The sequence below is a fragment of the Gambusia affinis genome, linkage group LG19 (assembly GCF_019740435.1).
Source record: "Gambusia affinis linkage group LG19, SWU_Gaff_1.0, whole genome shotgun sequence".
Lineage (NCBI taxonomy): Eukaryota > Metazoa > Chordata > Actinopteri > Cyprinodontiformes > Poeciliidae > Gambusia > Gambusia affinis.
Window position 1 is genome coordinate 751,062 of NC_057886.1, and position 16,932 is coordinate 767,993.

The following is a 16,932-nucleotide window of genomic DNA, read 5'->3' on the forward strand; positions in this document are numbered from 1 at the left end:
ACCGCTCGAGATTAGAACGCTCCACCCAGAGTACACAGACTCCGCTTCCTCAGTGGAAGACATGTTGGTGGGATCGAGGAGGCATTTGAAGTATTCTTCTTACTGGCCCACAAGGTGTGGTCAGCAGCACATCATCCCCACTATAAACAGTGTTGGTGCTGTACCGCTTTCCCCTCCTGAGAAGCTGGATAGTGGAGCAGAATTGCCTTGAAGCCATGTGGAAGTCTTTCACTTGGCCTCTCCGGACTCTTCTCATATCCAAGTTTTTCCCCTAACAACCACCCGAGCTGAATGCCGCTTGAACTTGTGGTACCCATCAGATTCTTCTGGGGTCCTATAGGCCAAACAGACCCCTATCGGACTCCTTCTTCAGCCTGACAGCATCCATCACCGAAGGTGTCCACCAGTGGGCTTGTGGGTTGGCGCCGCGACAGGCATAGACAACCTTGAAGAAGTGGTGAACAGATGCTGAAACGGTACCATGGTTGAGAGTGGACTATATACCAAGGGTTACTTTTTAACTTACACATATGTATGATTTAAATCAATTTCGAATATTTGATCATTCTATTGGCCATATCTACTTATTCTTGCAGGTCTGCAAGGGGATGGTGTCTATCGATAGCAGTCAGTTTTTAACTTAATTTATGTTGGCATGTGAGCAAGATTTTTAAAAAGGGGATAGGTCATGTTCAAGGCTTCTTTAACTCTTTCATGTCTTATCACAACCCTCAGTAGGAGAGCAGAAAATGTTGCAGTCAGACAGTAGGGAAGGGGGGTTGTTGTCCTGTCAGACCATCACTTTCCAAAACAACAGAACGAAGACCTTATGAAAGCATACATGAAGTCACTGCAACCCTGCTGGACCATGCACTGACCGAGTAAAAAACACAGAGTAAAAAACTTGTGGGGTCTAAATGACTCCATACTTGAAGACTATGGATATCTGTAGGTAGATTTCCTCCAGGGAGAAAAGAGATTGCGATCTGTTTAATGTACTTTTAAAAAGTACTTAAAACTTTTAAAACACATATAAAAGACTCATATTACTCAACCGTCAAAGCTGAATAAGTAAGTAAATAAGCAAGTGAATAAATAAATTGTCAAGTTTAACACCTATTAAAGATAAATTAAGCAAACACAAGAAAGACAAGACAGTTAGATTCTTTTGTACTCGCGAGGAGAAACAGCCAGAGATATGTTTTCAGTTCACAAATCTCTTCCGTTTCTCAAAACATGTGTCCGTTCTCCCTTTTTATTGCTGTTAGGATCCCTGTCACACAGAACGTTGCAATTCTCAAGGGGTGGGGAAAACATTTCAATCACATAATTGTAACGCAAATGTCAGTCACTATCTAGAAACATGGTATTTACACACTAGATTATTCTGTTCCAGGCACAGGGTAAAACAGAGCAAGTTGTACGTCTTCTATCTAACAGGTCAGGAAGGCCGAGGTTTCTGCTGAGCGATAAACCCTGCTGGACCTGGTCGTCACTGGTTTTCTTCAGAGAGGCCTCCTTGAGGAAAGAAACAGAGCAATACAACAACACAAACATTCTTTAGGCTAAGATAAAACAATAAAGGTATACAAGTCAAAAACATTACTTAGGTAAAACTATAAAGCTACATGAAGCAACAAATATTTGATAATAATATATACAATTGACCTAACATAAATAAATAAATGTTTCTCAAAGTCTGAGATCTACGGAAGAGGATTAGGGCCACTAGAAAAAAAAATAATTCTGTCAGAAAGTCCGAATTCTGAGATTAAAGTCAGAATTATTATTATTATGTTTTTTTTCGGTGGCCCTAATCCTCTTCCGTAGAGAGAACAAGTAGGAATACATTAAAAAATTTTATTTAAAAACAAGATTCCATACTAGTTGAGCTATAATACCTGGAAGACCCCTCAAATTTTCCTAAGACTCCAAAGAACTTTCGACCGGCTAGGGGTACCCAAAGTCGGTCTTGGGGGCGGCATCCTGCATGTTTTAGTTCTCTCCCTGGTAGTACCAACAACCTTCTTCTTCTTCTTCTTCTTCTTGTTTTTTTTTATGGCGGTTGGCAAACAACTTTTAGGTGCATTACCGCCACCTTCTAGACTGGAGTATGGATCAGATGTAAAATCACTATAATCTTCCCATAATACCTGTTCTCCTTAGAAAATTAAAAATACTATTAAAAACTACATCCCCCGATGATCTTTGAAGCAAACTTCTAATATCTAATTTATTTTTATTCCTATTTAAATTTCTAATTAACTCCTCCCTTTCTCGAACATACTTACTACATTCTAAAAAAAAAATGTTGTATTGTTTCTAATTTCCCACAATAACTACAGAAACCTGTATCATGTTTATTAATTACTTTAAGAGTACTGTTTAAACCTGTGTGTCCAAACCTTAATCTAGATATAATATCCTCTTCTTTTTTATTCCTGCTACATTTCCTAAATTCTCCAACTTTTCTTTGGATGCTATAATAAAATCTGGCATTGCTTCCTTTATCCCACTGTTCCTGCCATTTATCCTTAATATACATTTTACTAATATTTTTAACCTCATTTTTACTCATTTTAATATTTAAATCAACAATACACTTTTTTGCTGCATTCTTAGCAAAACTATCTGCCAGCTCATTCCCTATTACTCCAATGTGAGCAGGAACCGTACCAACAACCTTTTCAGCATGTCGGTGTTTCTTTTAGGCCTTCTAACGAGCCATCATTTGATCCAGGTGCGTTAAACCAGGGAGAGAACTACAACATGCAGGATACCGGCCCTAGTGCTTCCCTCAGCTTTCAGAGCTTTCCATCGTGCCCCCCCGTTGGCTGTTAACAGCGTGCACGTTCACGGCTGCGCTGCGCGGCCACGTTGTTTTGCTGTCACGAGCCTTCCGACAGTGAGTGGAAGCTGGTGAATTACAACGGACACCACATTGAGGTCAACACTTGCGACAACAAAAACAGGCAGTACCACAGATTTCTATTGTTCCATGGCAATTTAAAACCTGCCGAGTTATTCGGGTCAGCTGGTGATGTTTTGCTGTTTTTGAATGATACAGCTAGCCAGCTAGCTGTTGAACTAGCTTAACGGTCCGCGCGAGTCGAAGAAACTTAACATCATTTTCCAATCGACATTCATACCAACACGCCTGTCTGCTTTCATCTCAAAGACATCCAACTAGTAGACATTTTTAAGCTCAACGGCTTCTTCTTCTAGGTGTTGCGCGTCACTTCTAGCCCGAGTGAGGTAAGGTTTGAATGAAATAACGTTAGCTTGTCATAGCTAGCGGAAACAAGCCAGCTAACAAGGAAAGCGTTAACCTGTCTTGCTGCTGGACGCTTCCTCTCCGTCCAGTGAGTCTAGCAAATGCTACTTGGACTAGCCGCCGTCAAACATACAGTCTGTAGTTGGACAAGTGTTATTTACCGAATTGTGAGGAGCGACTGGACGTGCAAATTAGCTAGTTCCTTCTAGTTAAGTTGGCCATCTTCCCTCCAGTCCAGCGTGATAGGCTGTCCAGCATCGGCTTGTTTTTCCAGATAAGGCCGGAGTGAGAAAAAGAATCTGCAAAAATGCCGGCTGTGTCGAAGGGAGATGGAATGCGCGGATTAGCCGTTTTCATCTCGGACATTAGAAACTGTAAGTGGCTTTACTTTGATCTGTTTACTGATATGTTTCATTTAATCCCGACCGCACAGGTTTACTCTTCAGTTGGTTGGTTTTACGGAGACTCGGTGAAGTGACGTGGTGTCACATTGCTCCACACACTGTAACTAGGCTTAAATGTTACTTTAAACGTAACCTTTATACAACCACGCCTGTCACTTAATGTTGTCTAATGCTTCTGTGTAATTAAAAGGCTCTTGATTTTCTGAGTTTATAAGACATCCGAGTTAGCATTGTTTTAATCTTATAGGACTGCCGCCTTGAAGCATTAGCAGCCCGTGCCAGGTGCACAAGTCTGTTTTTAGTGAATGAAGGATTAAAGCACCCTGACATGACCTTTTCCCTCAATTAATTAAGATACACTGCTGAGCTCAACCCGTGAGAATTTTATGAAAAATGCTAATGCATGTTCCAGGTTTTGGGACAAAGTATCTATCCACAAAATGTAATTAAGTTTAGTTTATTTAATGCCAGTTCAGAACAATCTCAAGGCACTTTGCAAAAAATTTGTTTTAATTCAATCACACATATATCCTACTTATCAAACAGAACATGTACATGTAAAGTATATTGCAAGCTATTAATTTTTTCCAAAACAATTTCCAAATAAATAATATTTATTTCTAAACAAAGACGTAGGTGATATTTATAGTTGCTGTTGGCATTAGCCTCATTCAGTTGTGCGGAATTGCTTTCTGTTTTAAACACAACTAAATGATATAAAATTCTGGCCTGGACTTGGACATCCCTCACCTGGTTCAAGCAGTAAGCATTACTGTTGCAAACATTAGCCCCTATGTATAATCCATGTTGATGGAGAAGTCTGTTTGGACTGAGATATTTCCAAATGATTCCTACATTATCTCATGACTGAATTTGATTGAAATGTGTAAATTGGAGCAGCCTTAAGTGATCATGATAAAAAAAAAAGTTTTTCTCAAAGCTTTTGACGTTTTTGTTTTTCATTTGACATTATTTTTACCTGAACTGTTGAAGCTTAATAATGGTTCATTCACCCATCAACAAAAACATCAGATTTTTAGAACCTAATGAGTCATTTGGCAGTCATGAGCAGTGGAGAATAAACTTTGTAATTCTGGTTTCCACAGCATTTATCAGAGCAAGGAAACGGTTCCAGGATAACTGAGGCAATCAATAATAAATGCAGTATTATGAGAAAAATGATGGATAACTATTTTAAGCAGCACTGTCATAATTATGTGAGGTAGTTTTCAAACAACAATTGGTTGTCGTTTTCTGCATTATCCCTGATGCTCTTTAGTGAGTTCTTGATGTCCCTGGAAAGTCTCCTTATCCAGGAATTTATCTAGACATTGCCATTTGTTTTCATTTATTTTCCATGAGTAGTGATTTGCTGTTGTCTGACTTTTGTAAAATATTATATATTTGTATCTATACATGTATGTATATATAAATACATATGTATTCAGATTAAACATAGTAATAGTCTGTTTTCACTAGGTGAACTCTTTGCAATCTAAGGCTCAGAATCTTTATAGAATAAGCTAAAATGTCTCTAAGCAATCTGATTTCTCCTTATCTTCAATACCTTTTAACCAAAGGCTTTTTTAGGGAAGCTCTTGGTGGCTTTTACACAACAGTGTACCTGCTTATTATTTACCTTACATTGGCTCTTTGACTTAGCTAAGGTTGTTGACTCCTGTCATTGGGATTTTTGATTAGCTGTGGGAAATAGAAACATGACTTTGATGTTCTGAGGCTTGTTTTCTTGTAAAATGTTATGAAAAACTTTGTCATTGAATCAGAGTTGTTCAGTAAATATGATGCCCTGAAACTTATCTGAAGCCTGACTTAGATTGACTTGTACAGAGACTAAGGGTTGGTAAGCTAGCAGATTTAAAGTGAACATTTGTTGTGGTAACGCTGATATAAATAGTATTTTGACTGAAATTCCCAAGTAACCATTTATGAAACTTGCAGAGAAAACGCATTGTGTTCTTTTATAGCTGAAAAAATAAGAACCTCACACACTGGGACCACTGTCAGCTAGTATAGCTGTAACACCCATTGTTATGTTTTGGAGGGATATAAAATATAAAGCCCCACAATGCTAGTTTTCACATTCTGAGATGTATTCTGCATTTTCTGTAATTTTAAAAACCGGTCAGTTTATGCTCAAGAAGTGATGATTTTAAATGTTCTAGCTTTTTTTCTTGAATGCAAGAGATTTAATTTATAACCAGATTACTCATGGCTACCTTTCTGATAACAAATCTGTGGTACATTTTTCCATCTCTCAGGTAAGAGCAAGGAGGCTGAAATCAAACGGATAAATAAGGAGCTTGCCAACATCCGCTCCAAGTTCAAAGGTGACAAGGCTCTGGATGGTTACAGTAAGAAGAAATATGTCTGCAAGCTGCTCTTCATCTTCCTCCTGGGCCATGATATTGATTTTGGACACATGGAGGCAGTCAATTTACTTAGCTCCAACAAGTACACAGAGAAACAGATTGTAAGTCCTTTGTTGTTGATTTCTTATCATTTTGACATCAAGAGCAGAGATTTTAAATTACACAGAAGGACTAAAACCGTAGAATGGTGTGGCTGCAGGGAAGTTTTATGGTTTTCACTAGCATAAAGTTAAAACTTTCTGTGGAAACATTTTATTTAAGAATGAATTTAGTGATTTTTATTAAAGGTTGGTGACAATGACTATCACAATTGTGATAGTCATTGTGAAGAAACCTTAACAACTGTAGTTTTTTACAGCAAATTAATGATTGGTGATTGAGATACATATGCAACATATAATGTGGTTTGTGCTCAAATGTATAAGTTAAACTGCTTGTCTGTGGCCATTTCCTAATTCGGTTCTGGACAGTTTTCTCAGGAACAGGAAATGTTGAGTAGGCAGAAAAGGATGAGTCACCTTCTATCTTATTAGTGGATTGGGTTTTGTCCACCATAGTAAATCACTGTTCAGACAAATTTCTTTTAGATCTTTTTCAGGAAATGTGGAAACCATCCATGCATTATAAACGGTATTATTGCAGGACAAAACTAGTACTTGAAAATCTTAATTGATGTATCATCAATATTTTTTAAGTAAAGGGACTATAAAAGATAATCCATCTGTCTTTATTAGTTGTTTTAGTTAAGAACACCTTTGGGTTAAAGTGTTCTAGCACAAAAATGTTTTAACTTCTGGGTTAGAACACAAGAGTTAGAAATGCAAAGAGCATTTGCCAGGGGTCCCCGAAGTGGGTCCTGGAGGGCCGGCCTCCTGCATGTTTTAGTTCTCTCCCTGGTTTAATGCACCTGGATCAAATAATGGATTGTTAGAAGGCCTAAGAAGAACATTGACATGTGAAAAGGTTGTTGGTGCCACCTAGGAGAGAACTAAAACATGGAGGATGCCAGCCCTCCAGGACCCACTTTGGGGACCCTGAAATGCTGTGATTGGCTCTGTGTAGCCGCAGCCAGGCTTTAATACTAATCTTTTTATTTTAACTTAATGTTGTGTGTTATGGTGGGACAAGCAAATTTCCCAACCCGTTGGGGATCAATAAAGTATTATTTTATTATTAATAAAAACTCAAAAATGTATAATTGCTACTAAAGAAAATAAGCAATTAAATGAGTTACTTTAAAAGTATGATTACAATTTGCATAATATTTTCTGTAGGAGAAAAAAGTATCCTAACATGAATTTGTAAAAGTGTATTTATACTTCTGTCTAAATTGGGCTTACTCATAAAATGTATGATTACCAAGTGTATCAATGATTCCTACATTGTAGTCCATGGGCCAGACAGCGCTTAGATTTTGGTCCATCTTAGGGTGGCAAAGTCGGCCCGTATTTTGTAAATGATGCACGTCTCTAGACAATATTTTGGTATGGTAACCGAGTCGTAGTTATCGGTTCTGCGTTTCTTTGAGAGTTAAAATTTTTTTCATTTTGCTATACTTTATTTAATGCATGATATTAAAATGAATTATGAAATAAACCCAGATATTTTATTTATTCTTTTATTGAAATTTACTGCTGGACCAAACATAATGATAAAGACTCAGATCAGCTGATTATTTCTCCATGTATTTAAATATAATTACATTGTGGCACTTAATTTTTTTTTTTTTATGTCCAATCTTTTGGATTTAGGCAGTGCAGTCAAAAGGTGTAAACCAACAGCCATACATTAACTTTATTTATTTTAAATCCAATGGAAAAAGGAAAATTCACATCACAAGTTAATATTCTATAATTCCAGTGTCTTACATTGTAGGCTCTAAACTGCAGCTCTGTCAGAAAGCTGACCGCAACTGCACAGTTTCTCTGTTCCTCATTGCTGTTCATTCTTCATAGACAAGCTGCTAGCAGCACCGCTAAATCATGATCATTCCGCTCCTAACCTTAACACATGTGTTAACGCCTCCTGTATTACCATTAGGTTAAAAGAAATGTAGTGAATTAATTATGGTGTCAATTGTACAGAGGAAAATTAATTTTTTTGAATGCTATCGACTTAATGATTTCGTTTATACAGGAGGTGGCGGTAGTATGCTTGTTGTGCAGGCATAAAGAAGGCTAGTACAGTGGCTAACAGGAGTTGGTCCAGTTTTCCTTCATGCTTGGTCTAAACATGGAGAGATACTGATTCTTTTTTTGCATTGTGGTTGAAACCGTTAAAAGTATGCACACTCTGAGCAGAATCCTAAACAGAATGACAGAATGGTACTGCACAGAACTTGAGAAGGAAAAAATGACATTTGAGATTTTTCATGTGAGAATGAAAAAACAAACGTGCACACACTGCTTCTTATACCTCCCCATTCACATACAGAACCTCTCATTAGCCCTTTTCCATCGGACTTATAACAAAAGTCTCAAAAAAAGCACAATTTGTCGATGGGGCGGGGGGCTGGTAACTTTATGAGCTGATAACTATGACTCGGCTACTTTGGAAGGACTACCATATCAAAATATTGTTTAGAGACATGTATTGTTTAAAAAAATATGAACAGACTTTGCCACCCTGAGATTGGCCAAAAATCTCAGGGTGGCCCATGGACTAAATCAACTAATTTAGTAATCAATTAATTAACTTGGGTTTACAGACTCAAGAAGAAGTGTGCTTGCTAAAAGACTAAACACAGTCGGAGCAGTAATTAAGCCAAAACGGTAGAAAATGCATTTACATTTTGCATTTAAGATTAAAAAAACAAAAAACACCCTATCTGGAAATACGATTTAACCAAAATCCAAGTGGTAGCTTTAGCTTCACCTGGTTCACAGTCACTAAATAAATACTGAATCACATTTTTTGCTACGAGATATTTATGTTCCTTTAAATCAGAAAATGACCATTTGTGTATTACTTTTAATTTGTTATATTGTATAAAAAATGCATAATTGGTGAAATGAAAAATCTGACATTTTTTAAAATTATCAGAATAATCAATTTACTAAAATAATTGTTAGTTGCAACCCTAAAATTGAATGGTCATCTGATCTGTCTCTCTCTCCAGGGCTATCTGTTTATCTCAGTGCTGGTGAACAGCAACAGTGAGCTGATTCGTTTGATCAATAATGCCATCAAGAATGACCTGTCCAGCCGTAATCCAACCTTCATGTGCCTGGCACTTCACTGCATCGCCAACGTGGGCAGCCGGGAGATGGCTGAGGCCTTTGCCAGTGAGATCCCTCGCATCTTAGTGGCTGGGTGAGTCTGGTTAAGGGTGGGACATGGGAAGAAGTTGAAATAAACTGAAACGTTTTGGTTGTCATAGTATAATCGACTTTTTTGGGTGGTGAAGTGAAATTGAATTGAACAAAATGTCTGGATCTCAGTTTCATACCTTAGAACAGGGGTGTCAAAGTCAAATGGACGGAGGGCCAAATAAAAAATTTTGCTACAAGCCGAGGGCCGGACTGATCGAATGTTCATTGAAATTTTTTTAAATGACGCATATAGTCTAGTGAACCTAATTGAACCTACTGAAAACCTAACAAATATATTCTAATATGATCAGATAAATAAAGCAATATTTTCTTATGGCTCTCTCAGTAATCTTTAATTTTCAACAGACACAACTGAAATATTTTTAAAATATAATTGGATTGAAATACAATAAAATAAAGTGCAAAAATCTATTAATCAAAAACAACACTTTCATCAAGGAGAAGTAACATGCAGTGAAAACAAATATTAAACTTTAACTTTTAAACTTGAACTGAGTAAAAACTAAATATGTGATTGCACAGTAATGTTCACTTGTTTGAGGTTGAGGGTGATACTTGGTGGTGTCCCATCTTTTCCACAAGTTCATCAATGTTCGGGGTAAGGCTCTGAGCTGAGGAAATCCCCGGTTCTCAGTGTCCACCTTCCTTTTTGCCATTTTTGATGGGTATCTGAAAGTTAATTTTACAGTTATGCTGACGACTGCTGTGCTAATAACCCTTCTAGACCGGACGTGTCACCGGCGACACATCTAAATTTGCAGTACCGTAATTCCGCCACACGTAGCGCTAAGTGGAAAAATTCCAACGGTTTCTGAAAGGGGAGACGTTGCACTTTCCAGGTTAACCCGATACTTTTGCAAGTATCGGGTTAATACAGTAACTTTGCAGCTGCAGAGGGTGTAATTAATCTGGGGGGCACTCGTTTAATAGACGGTATATTTTGGCAATAACTTGGTGGATATTGAAAGTTCCGGTTGTTATGGATACATGGGTAAGTACATCATCTCACAGAACATTTAAAGAACTACTTACAGTTCAAATAAGGAAGATATTTTTTTTCAGACGGGGTGCCGGCTTGCTGCGGTCTGCGGGCCGGTTCTAATAATAAATCAAGATCATCCCAGGGGCCGTAAAAAATCTTCTCGCGGGCCGGATGTGGCCCGCGGGCCTTGACTCTGACATGTGTGCCTTAGAAGCACAGAGTGGTGGATCCTCTGAGTGAGTGGCTTAAAAAAAGTAAAGGCTGAGATGTGAGCACTAAGAAGAGAAGACCGAGCAGTATATATTCATTCATTCCATCTATAAATTTGAGAAATTCATGTCCAGACATTTCTTCATAGGTGTTTTGTGATTGCAATGAAGGAATTGGAGAGCTGGGCAGAGAGAAGGAGGTGTTGACATTTTGTCAGTTTGTTTTGGAATAATTTATTCCTGACATGTGGAGAGTTGCATCCTAATCGGATGTCCTTAAGGCTGTTTTTCTGAAGCAGTGATCACATTGTTCTTATTGATAAAATGAAAAGGGTTTGCAGTGAGTAGCTTTATCCCATGTTTTTAGATGGTGTCCGCCTCTTCCAAAGAGGTGAAAACGAAAAGAAGGTCACTGAGCTGGCAGAGCACACTATTTTCAGCCATTTGTTTATGATTAGCAATCTGTAGTAATTTTTGTCTCCCCATCGAGTTGATAAAGTTGGACCACTGAGAAATGGCTTCATTTTTAGATATCCAATAGTGTTCAGTAGAGTGGTAAAGTCCTTTTTCAGAATCTCTGGTCTTTGTTTTGCCAGATCATTAGTACCAATATGTACAACTAGAGTCAATATTTGGCTGATCAGTGGCTAGAGAGTATTTTCTATGGTATATCGGACACTGTCATTGTGGGGAAGGAAGTTACTGTCGTCTTCTTGGCATTGCAAAAATAACTCATTACATTTACTGCCTCATTTCCAACTTTTGGCATTTTTTTTGTTTTCTTGCTGTTCACTTTGGGAGGTGGATGTGCTGATCTTGCATCAAACCTGTTGATGTTTGAAGGTGAGGTTTCCCTCAGAAGTAAAGTAAGGTCATTTTATTTATATTGCACATTTTCAGCAACAAGGCAGTTCAAAGTGCTTTATGTAAATTACATTAGATACAAACAAAAGAAAAGCATGAGAAAAATAAAAGTATACTACATATTGGTTCCCCATCTTTAATAAGAATTTATAAACTAGTAGGGGTTTCTCTGGATTCTTGAGTCAGAATTTGAGGCTCGGGCTGCTCACTTTTTCCTTGGAAGCGGAGTCAGAGTTGTTTTGGTTTCCTCTGCTTGTTTATTTTTCTTTGGTGGAGCTCAGAGGTGGCCACGTTGATTTGTCTAGATGAAAGGTTTTCCCTGTTGGTCGTCTCGTCAGATTTGAAGTGTGAGACTTTTTTTTCTTTCTTTTCTTTTTTTTTTTTTCTGGTTTAGCTCCCAGAGAGTTCAGGTTGAGCTGTTTGGAGTGGGGTGTGCGACTTCTCAGTTGATTTGAGGAAGATTTGTTTCATTTCCATAGGCAGTGTTTACCTCAAAGTTCACCTTCAGTCATTGAATCTTCATTTTTATTGACTGCAGACATTGTGTGATACTGAGCTAGTTGCTGTTTTGAGTCATTACTGGAGTTGAACCTGGGTTGACCTCAGTATTCCTCTGCAAAATGTGAATCGTCATTTCTGCCGATTGGAGTCTTTGTATTATACTGCTAATGTCCTCGGAGTTGGCCAGAGGTATCTCTCTCTGGTTCAGCTTGGAAGTGGAAAAAGTAGAGTTAAAAAGTAAAGCCTTCAACAGTCCTTAGGTTTGAAGTCGTCCAGTTATGATGTCGACAATGTAAGTATAATTTTAAAAACTGTGACTTTAAAATGACATGCAGGCAAAGTTATCAAAAAGGACGAGGGAGAGCAGGATAAGCCATTCCTCCTTCAGCTAATGATCTACTGTGAAAACTCATCTATCTGATTTATTTATGTATTCTGTATTTGTGAACCACAGGGACACGATGGACAGTGTTAAGCAGTCGGCTGCCTTGTGTTTGTTGCGCCTCTATAAGACATCTCCTGACTTGGTGTTAATGGGTGAATGGACATCACGTGTGGTGCACCTGCTCAACGACCAACACATGGTAAGAGTTTAGACGCAGGTTGCATCAAAATGAGCTGACACGGTAAACGGTAATTGGTCTCTAAATTTGTGAGCTCTTTGTTGTGGATGCAGGGTGTTGTGACAGCAGCAATCTCTCTCATCACCTGTTTGAGCCAGAAGAATCCAGATGAGTTTAAGACATGTGTTTCTTTGGCTGTGTCCCGACTCAGCCGGGTGAGTGTGGCAACAAAACACTGGGTTTTAATTTCTGTAAATGCTGCTCATTTCCAAGCATTATTTCTGATGAAAGTTCAGATCTGTATTACTTTATCATGGAAAATTCCTTGTTATATGAATGTTAATTTATCATTATCACAATACATTTCAATTAATGTAAAAAAATTGTATGGGTGTACGAATATTTTATTAATAAATAATAATTTTCTACAGCACTATGTGGCGCTACGAATAGTGTTACCTAAAAGATGTAATACATTATCATTTATATCTCTATCAAAATAGTAGCTACTATAAAATATTGTGATCAAATGTTAAGATCGTATCACTCACTCATATTCCACAGCCAAAATTTATTTACGGTAATTAATTTTTCAGAGATGTTTATTATTTTAATACCAACTAATTTTTTCTTTAAAGACATTTTGGAAACTCTTTATTTGATGGGGTGTGGATAAGACTGACATGACACTGTCATAAACATAATGGTCATGAACAGGAAGGAGTTTTTATGAATGTTTACAACTGTTGTCTTGTCCATTAAAAGACCATTATAAGTGTCAGCTTTGCATTTGGTCATTATTTACCAAATGACACTTCATGACAAAAGTCATAAACATCCACGAGGACTCCTTCATGTTTATGGCAGCTGTTATGTCATGTTTATGACAGTGTCATGTCAGGCTTAGGCACACCCTGTCAAACAGTGTTACCAGCATTTTATTGAATGAGGGATATATCATTCTATCCACTTCGACAAAGATAGCTTGTGACTGTAGAAGGAGCGCTCAATAAAAAGTTGTTAGTTACTGAAGTCTTGATAGCAGAGTTGTGCTGTTTTCCGTTTGTCAGAACTCTGAGGTTAGATCTAGAAGAGACATACAACCTGAGTAGAGTTTTTTTTTTTGGGTTGCAAGCTGGAAATTAGTAGGGTTTGCTAATTGTTGTGGATGTAATTAAGAGACATTTCTGTGTGTTCAAGTAATGGTTTATGTGTGGCAACCACATTGAACTTCAGGGAACATTCTAGTTGTACTTTCAACTTTACACCATATTGTTGTCCATAATTGTTTCATAAATGTAGGAATCACTCCCATTGTCTGTGTTATCCTTGAATCTTTTAAGAAGCTTACCTTTTTTTTTTTGCTTGTTAAATAAACTAGAAATTTAAACTCTGCAGTTCAAACTAATTTTACTAGAGGCTTACCGTTTTATCAGTAGTTGAGTAAGATTATAAAACATTATTTTAGTGTTTCAAGTTCATTTTGTGACAGTTTTTCATGGTTTTGTAAAGCCATCCTCCATCTTCTGTATGGCTTTAGAGCAGAGGCTTTTTGGTCTTCTGTAGTAAAAAGGCAAACTCTTTTCTGAATTGGTCATACCTCCCTGAGGGGCAGCCTGAATGTTGCAAGACCTTGTATTATACAGTAATCCCTCGTTTATCGCGGGGGTTACGTTCCGAAAATGACCCGCGATAAGTGAAATCCGCGAAATAGAAAACTTTTTTTTTTTACAATTAGCAACTATTACATGTACTGTATACAAATACAGTGACTCACGTGTAGGCCGTTTCACTGCTCTTCAGACTGGGCCGCTGCATCCTGACTGCGCTCTGCAGTGTTCTCTTCTTCGAAATTACAAGATAATTTGGCCAACTTAATGTAAATTTGCCAAGCTGTTTTATGTACGTACATATAACTGCACGAGACGACAAAATGATAGCACAATTTGTAGCATGTTTTGATACAAGAAGCGGGAGTGAGTTTTTAGCGAATCAGAATGCAGAGCACAATGCACCAAAAAAAAAAAAAAGCATTATGAAAATCCGCGAAATAGCGAATCCGCGATAAGTGAACCGCGAAGTGGCGAGGGATCACTGTATTTCTTTTTTTGCATTTGAACACAGTTATTCTTCTCACTTGGTTTGACTCATCCCTGATTGAATGTTATAGTTGAACCTCTTTATAATACAGAGGGCCCACATGAGCACTTGCTAATAGCCCATCATCTCCTGCCATTGTGCCTTAAAAGATGCCAGTAACAATTTCTGAAAGAATTATTTTTTTTAATAAGAGACTTAGTTTTTTTTTGGGGTTCTTTTGCCCACAGATTGTGTCATCAGCCTCAACTGATCTGCAGGATTATACCTATTATTTTGTACCTGCCCCTTGGCTGTCCTGCAAACTGCTGCGATTACTGCAGTGTTACCCTCCACCAGAAGATGGTGCAGTCAAAGGCCGTCTGGTAGAGTGTCTGGAGACTATCTTGAATAAGGCTCAGGAGCCGCCCAAATCTAAGAAGGTGCAGCATTCCAATGCCAAGAACGCCATCTTGTTTGAGGCTATATCACTAATCATCCACTATGACAGGTAAGTTATTGTTTTTTTTGCAGCCACATGGCAAGAGATTTAAGGTAGCAGAAAGTTGGCTTATGGGTGTCAGGATTGTAATAGTTTTGGGTTTTACATTGTAGTTTAGTTTTATTTCTTTGTGACATGATGTTGTTTTGTGTGTGTGTGTGTGTGTGTGCACTTTCTCTCTCTCTCTTTCTCACACACACACACACACATCAAGTATAAAGATATTACAATTTATGTCTAATATCTGTTGTTATAGCTTTGCTGTTTGAGAAGCAATCTTTTTTTGTTTGCCAGTGAGCCAAACCTTCTGGTGCGAGCCTGCAACCAACTTGGCCAGTTCCTGCAACACAGAGAGACCAATCTACGTTATCTAGCTCTGGAAAGCATGTGTACTCTGGCCAGCTCAGAGTTCTCCCACGAAGCTGTCAAGACTCACATTGAGACCGTTATCAATGCACTCAAGGTGCAGCCTCACAAAAAACACTTATATTCATATCTGTAATGGAGAATAGATGCACTTGGTGACCTTCAATTTATTTTCAATTTTTTTCTTTTAGACTGAAAGAGATGTAAGTGTTCGACAGCGGGCGGCTGATCTGCTTTATGCTATGTGTGATCGCAGCAACGCTAAGCAGATTGTAGCAGAGATGCTGAGCTACCTGGAGACAGCGGACTATTCCATCAGAGAAGAGATGGTGCGTGTGAGACAATGATGCCCTGAAGAATTTGTGAATTGATTAAGTAGATTGCCACCAACTACTCTGAGTCACCTTGTGTCTAACACTAATGGGAATATATGAGTATTGTTCATTTTTTCTTCAGTGCATCATCCATTTACTGTAATCAGTGAAAGTAATTAAAGGTGAATGGTTTCAATAGAGGGATCATTTTATGTAACTTATTTTGGCAGAATAGCAACATTTTTAAACTCTGTTGGTCTGTGCCAGCCACATGGAGATGGCATCAATGCCATAACAGTCTGTAGCCCCAAGAATAACCAACCCAATCAACGACCTTCCTGAGTTTTTTTTTTTTTGTTCTAATTACAGGTTGCCTCTAAACATTGTGTTTATACTTCAAGCATAGGAAAGCAAGATTAAGATTTGCTTTGCCAAGAGAAGTTTTTGCTTTGGAGATATACGAATCCCTCATAATTTTATTAAGCAAGTCCAATATTTGGATTTGTTTAATACTCTTGATGCAGTTTAATACTGCATCAAGAGTAGCTGAAAAACTGTTGATGCAGAGAGTGTAGATTGGTTGAAATCACAAGCAATTGGAACAATTCAATTATAGTACGGAAACAACTAAGTGGACGGCGTCACATAAAATGTTGACAACATTGTTGCCAACAGTGAGTGGAATTGTCCAAACATTGACAGACTTGTACTGTTTCCATATAGGTGCTGAAAGTAGCCATCCTTGCAGAGAAGTACGCTGTGGATTACTCCTGGTATGTAGACACTATTCTTAACCTCATCCGCATTGCCGGGGACTATGTCAGCGAAGAGGTTTGGTACCGGGTCATTCAGATTGTGATCAACCGAGACGATGTGCAAGGCTATGCCGCCAAGACAGTCTTTGAGGTACCTCTGCCAAATAATTTGTCAACAACAATATTTTACAGATGCACTAAGGTTTTGTGGCCAATTTTTTTTTTTTCTCCAATTTTCCATGTCTAATATAGTCAGGTTGTAGAATTCAGCTTGATTTAAAGTGGAACTTATAATATACTCAAGGGGGATGTGTCACAGGAATCAGGTAAAATGTTTAATTTAATTTGATAAAGTAAATATCCAACCGCTCAATATGAAATTTGTTGATTTTTAGCAACA

General features: G+C 38.0%; 1 protein-coding gene across 4 annotated transcripts in view; it reads left to right on the forward strand.

The window, feature by feature from the left end:
* Positions 1–2,791: 2,791 nt before the first annotated feature.
* Positions 2,792–16,932, forward strand: part of ap2a1 (adaptor related protein complex 2 subunit alpha 1) — a 31,476-nt gene continuing 17,335 nt past the window's right edge. For 2 of the 4 annotated variants that reach the window (XM_044099016.1, XM_044099017.1), the window contains exons 1-9: positions 2,802–3,648; positions 5,958–6,169; positions 9,187–9,380; positions 12,411–12,540; positions 12,633–12,734; positions 14,847–15,106; positions 15,392–15,560; positions 15,655–15,792; positions 16,501–16,683. In XM_044099016.1, the coding sequence (XP_043954951.1) occupies positions 3,582–3,648; positions 5,958–6,169; positions 9,187–9,380; positions 12,411–12,540; positions 12,633–12,734; positions 14,847–15,106; positions 15,392–15,560; positions 15,655–15,792; positions 16,501–16,683 (1,455 nt within the window). In that variant the 5' untranslated portion in view covers positions 2,802–3,581. Of the gene's footprint in view, positions 3,649–5,957; positions 6,170–9,186; positions 9,381–12,410; positions 12,541–12,632; positions 12,735–14,846; positions 15,107–15,391; positions 15,561–15,654; positions 15,793–16,500; positions 16,684–16,932 lie in introns of all 4 variants that reach the window. The other 2 variants (XM_044099015.1, XM_044099014.1) reach the window with 2 other exon arrangements.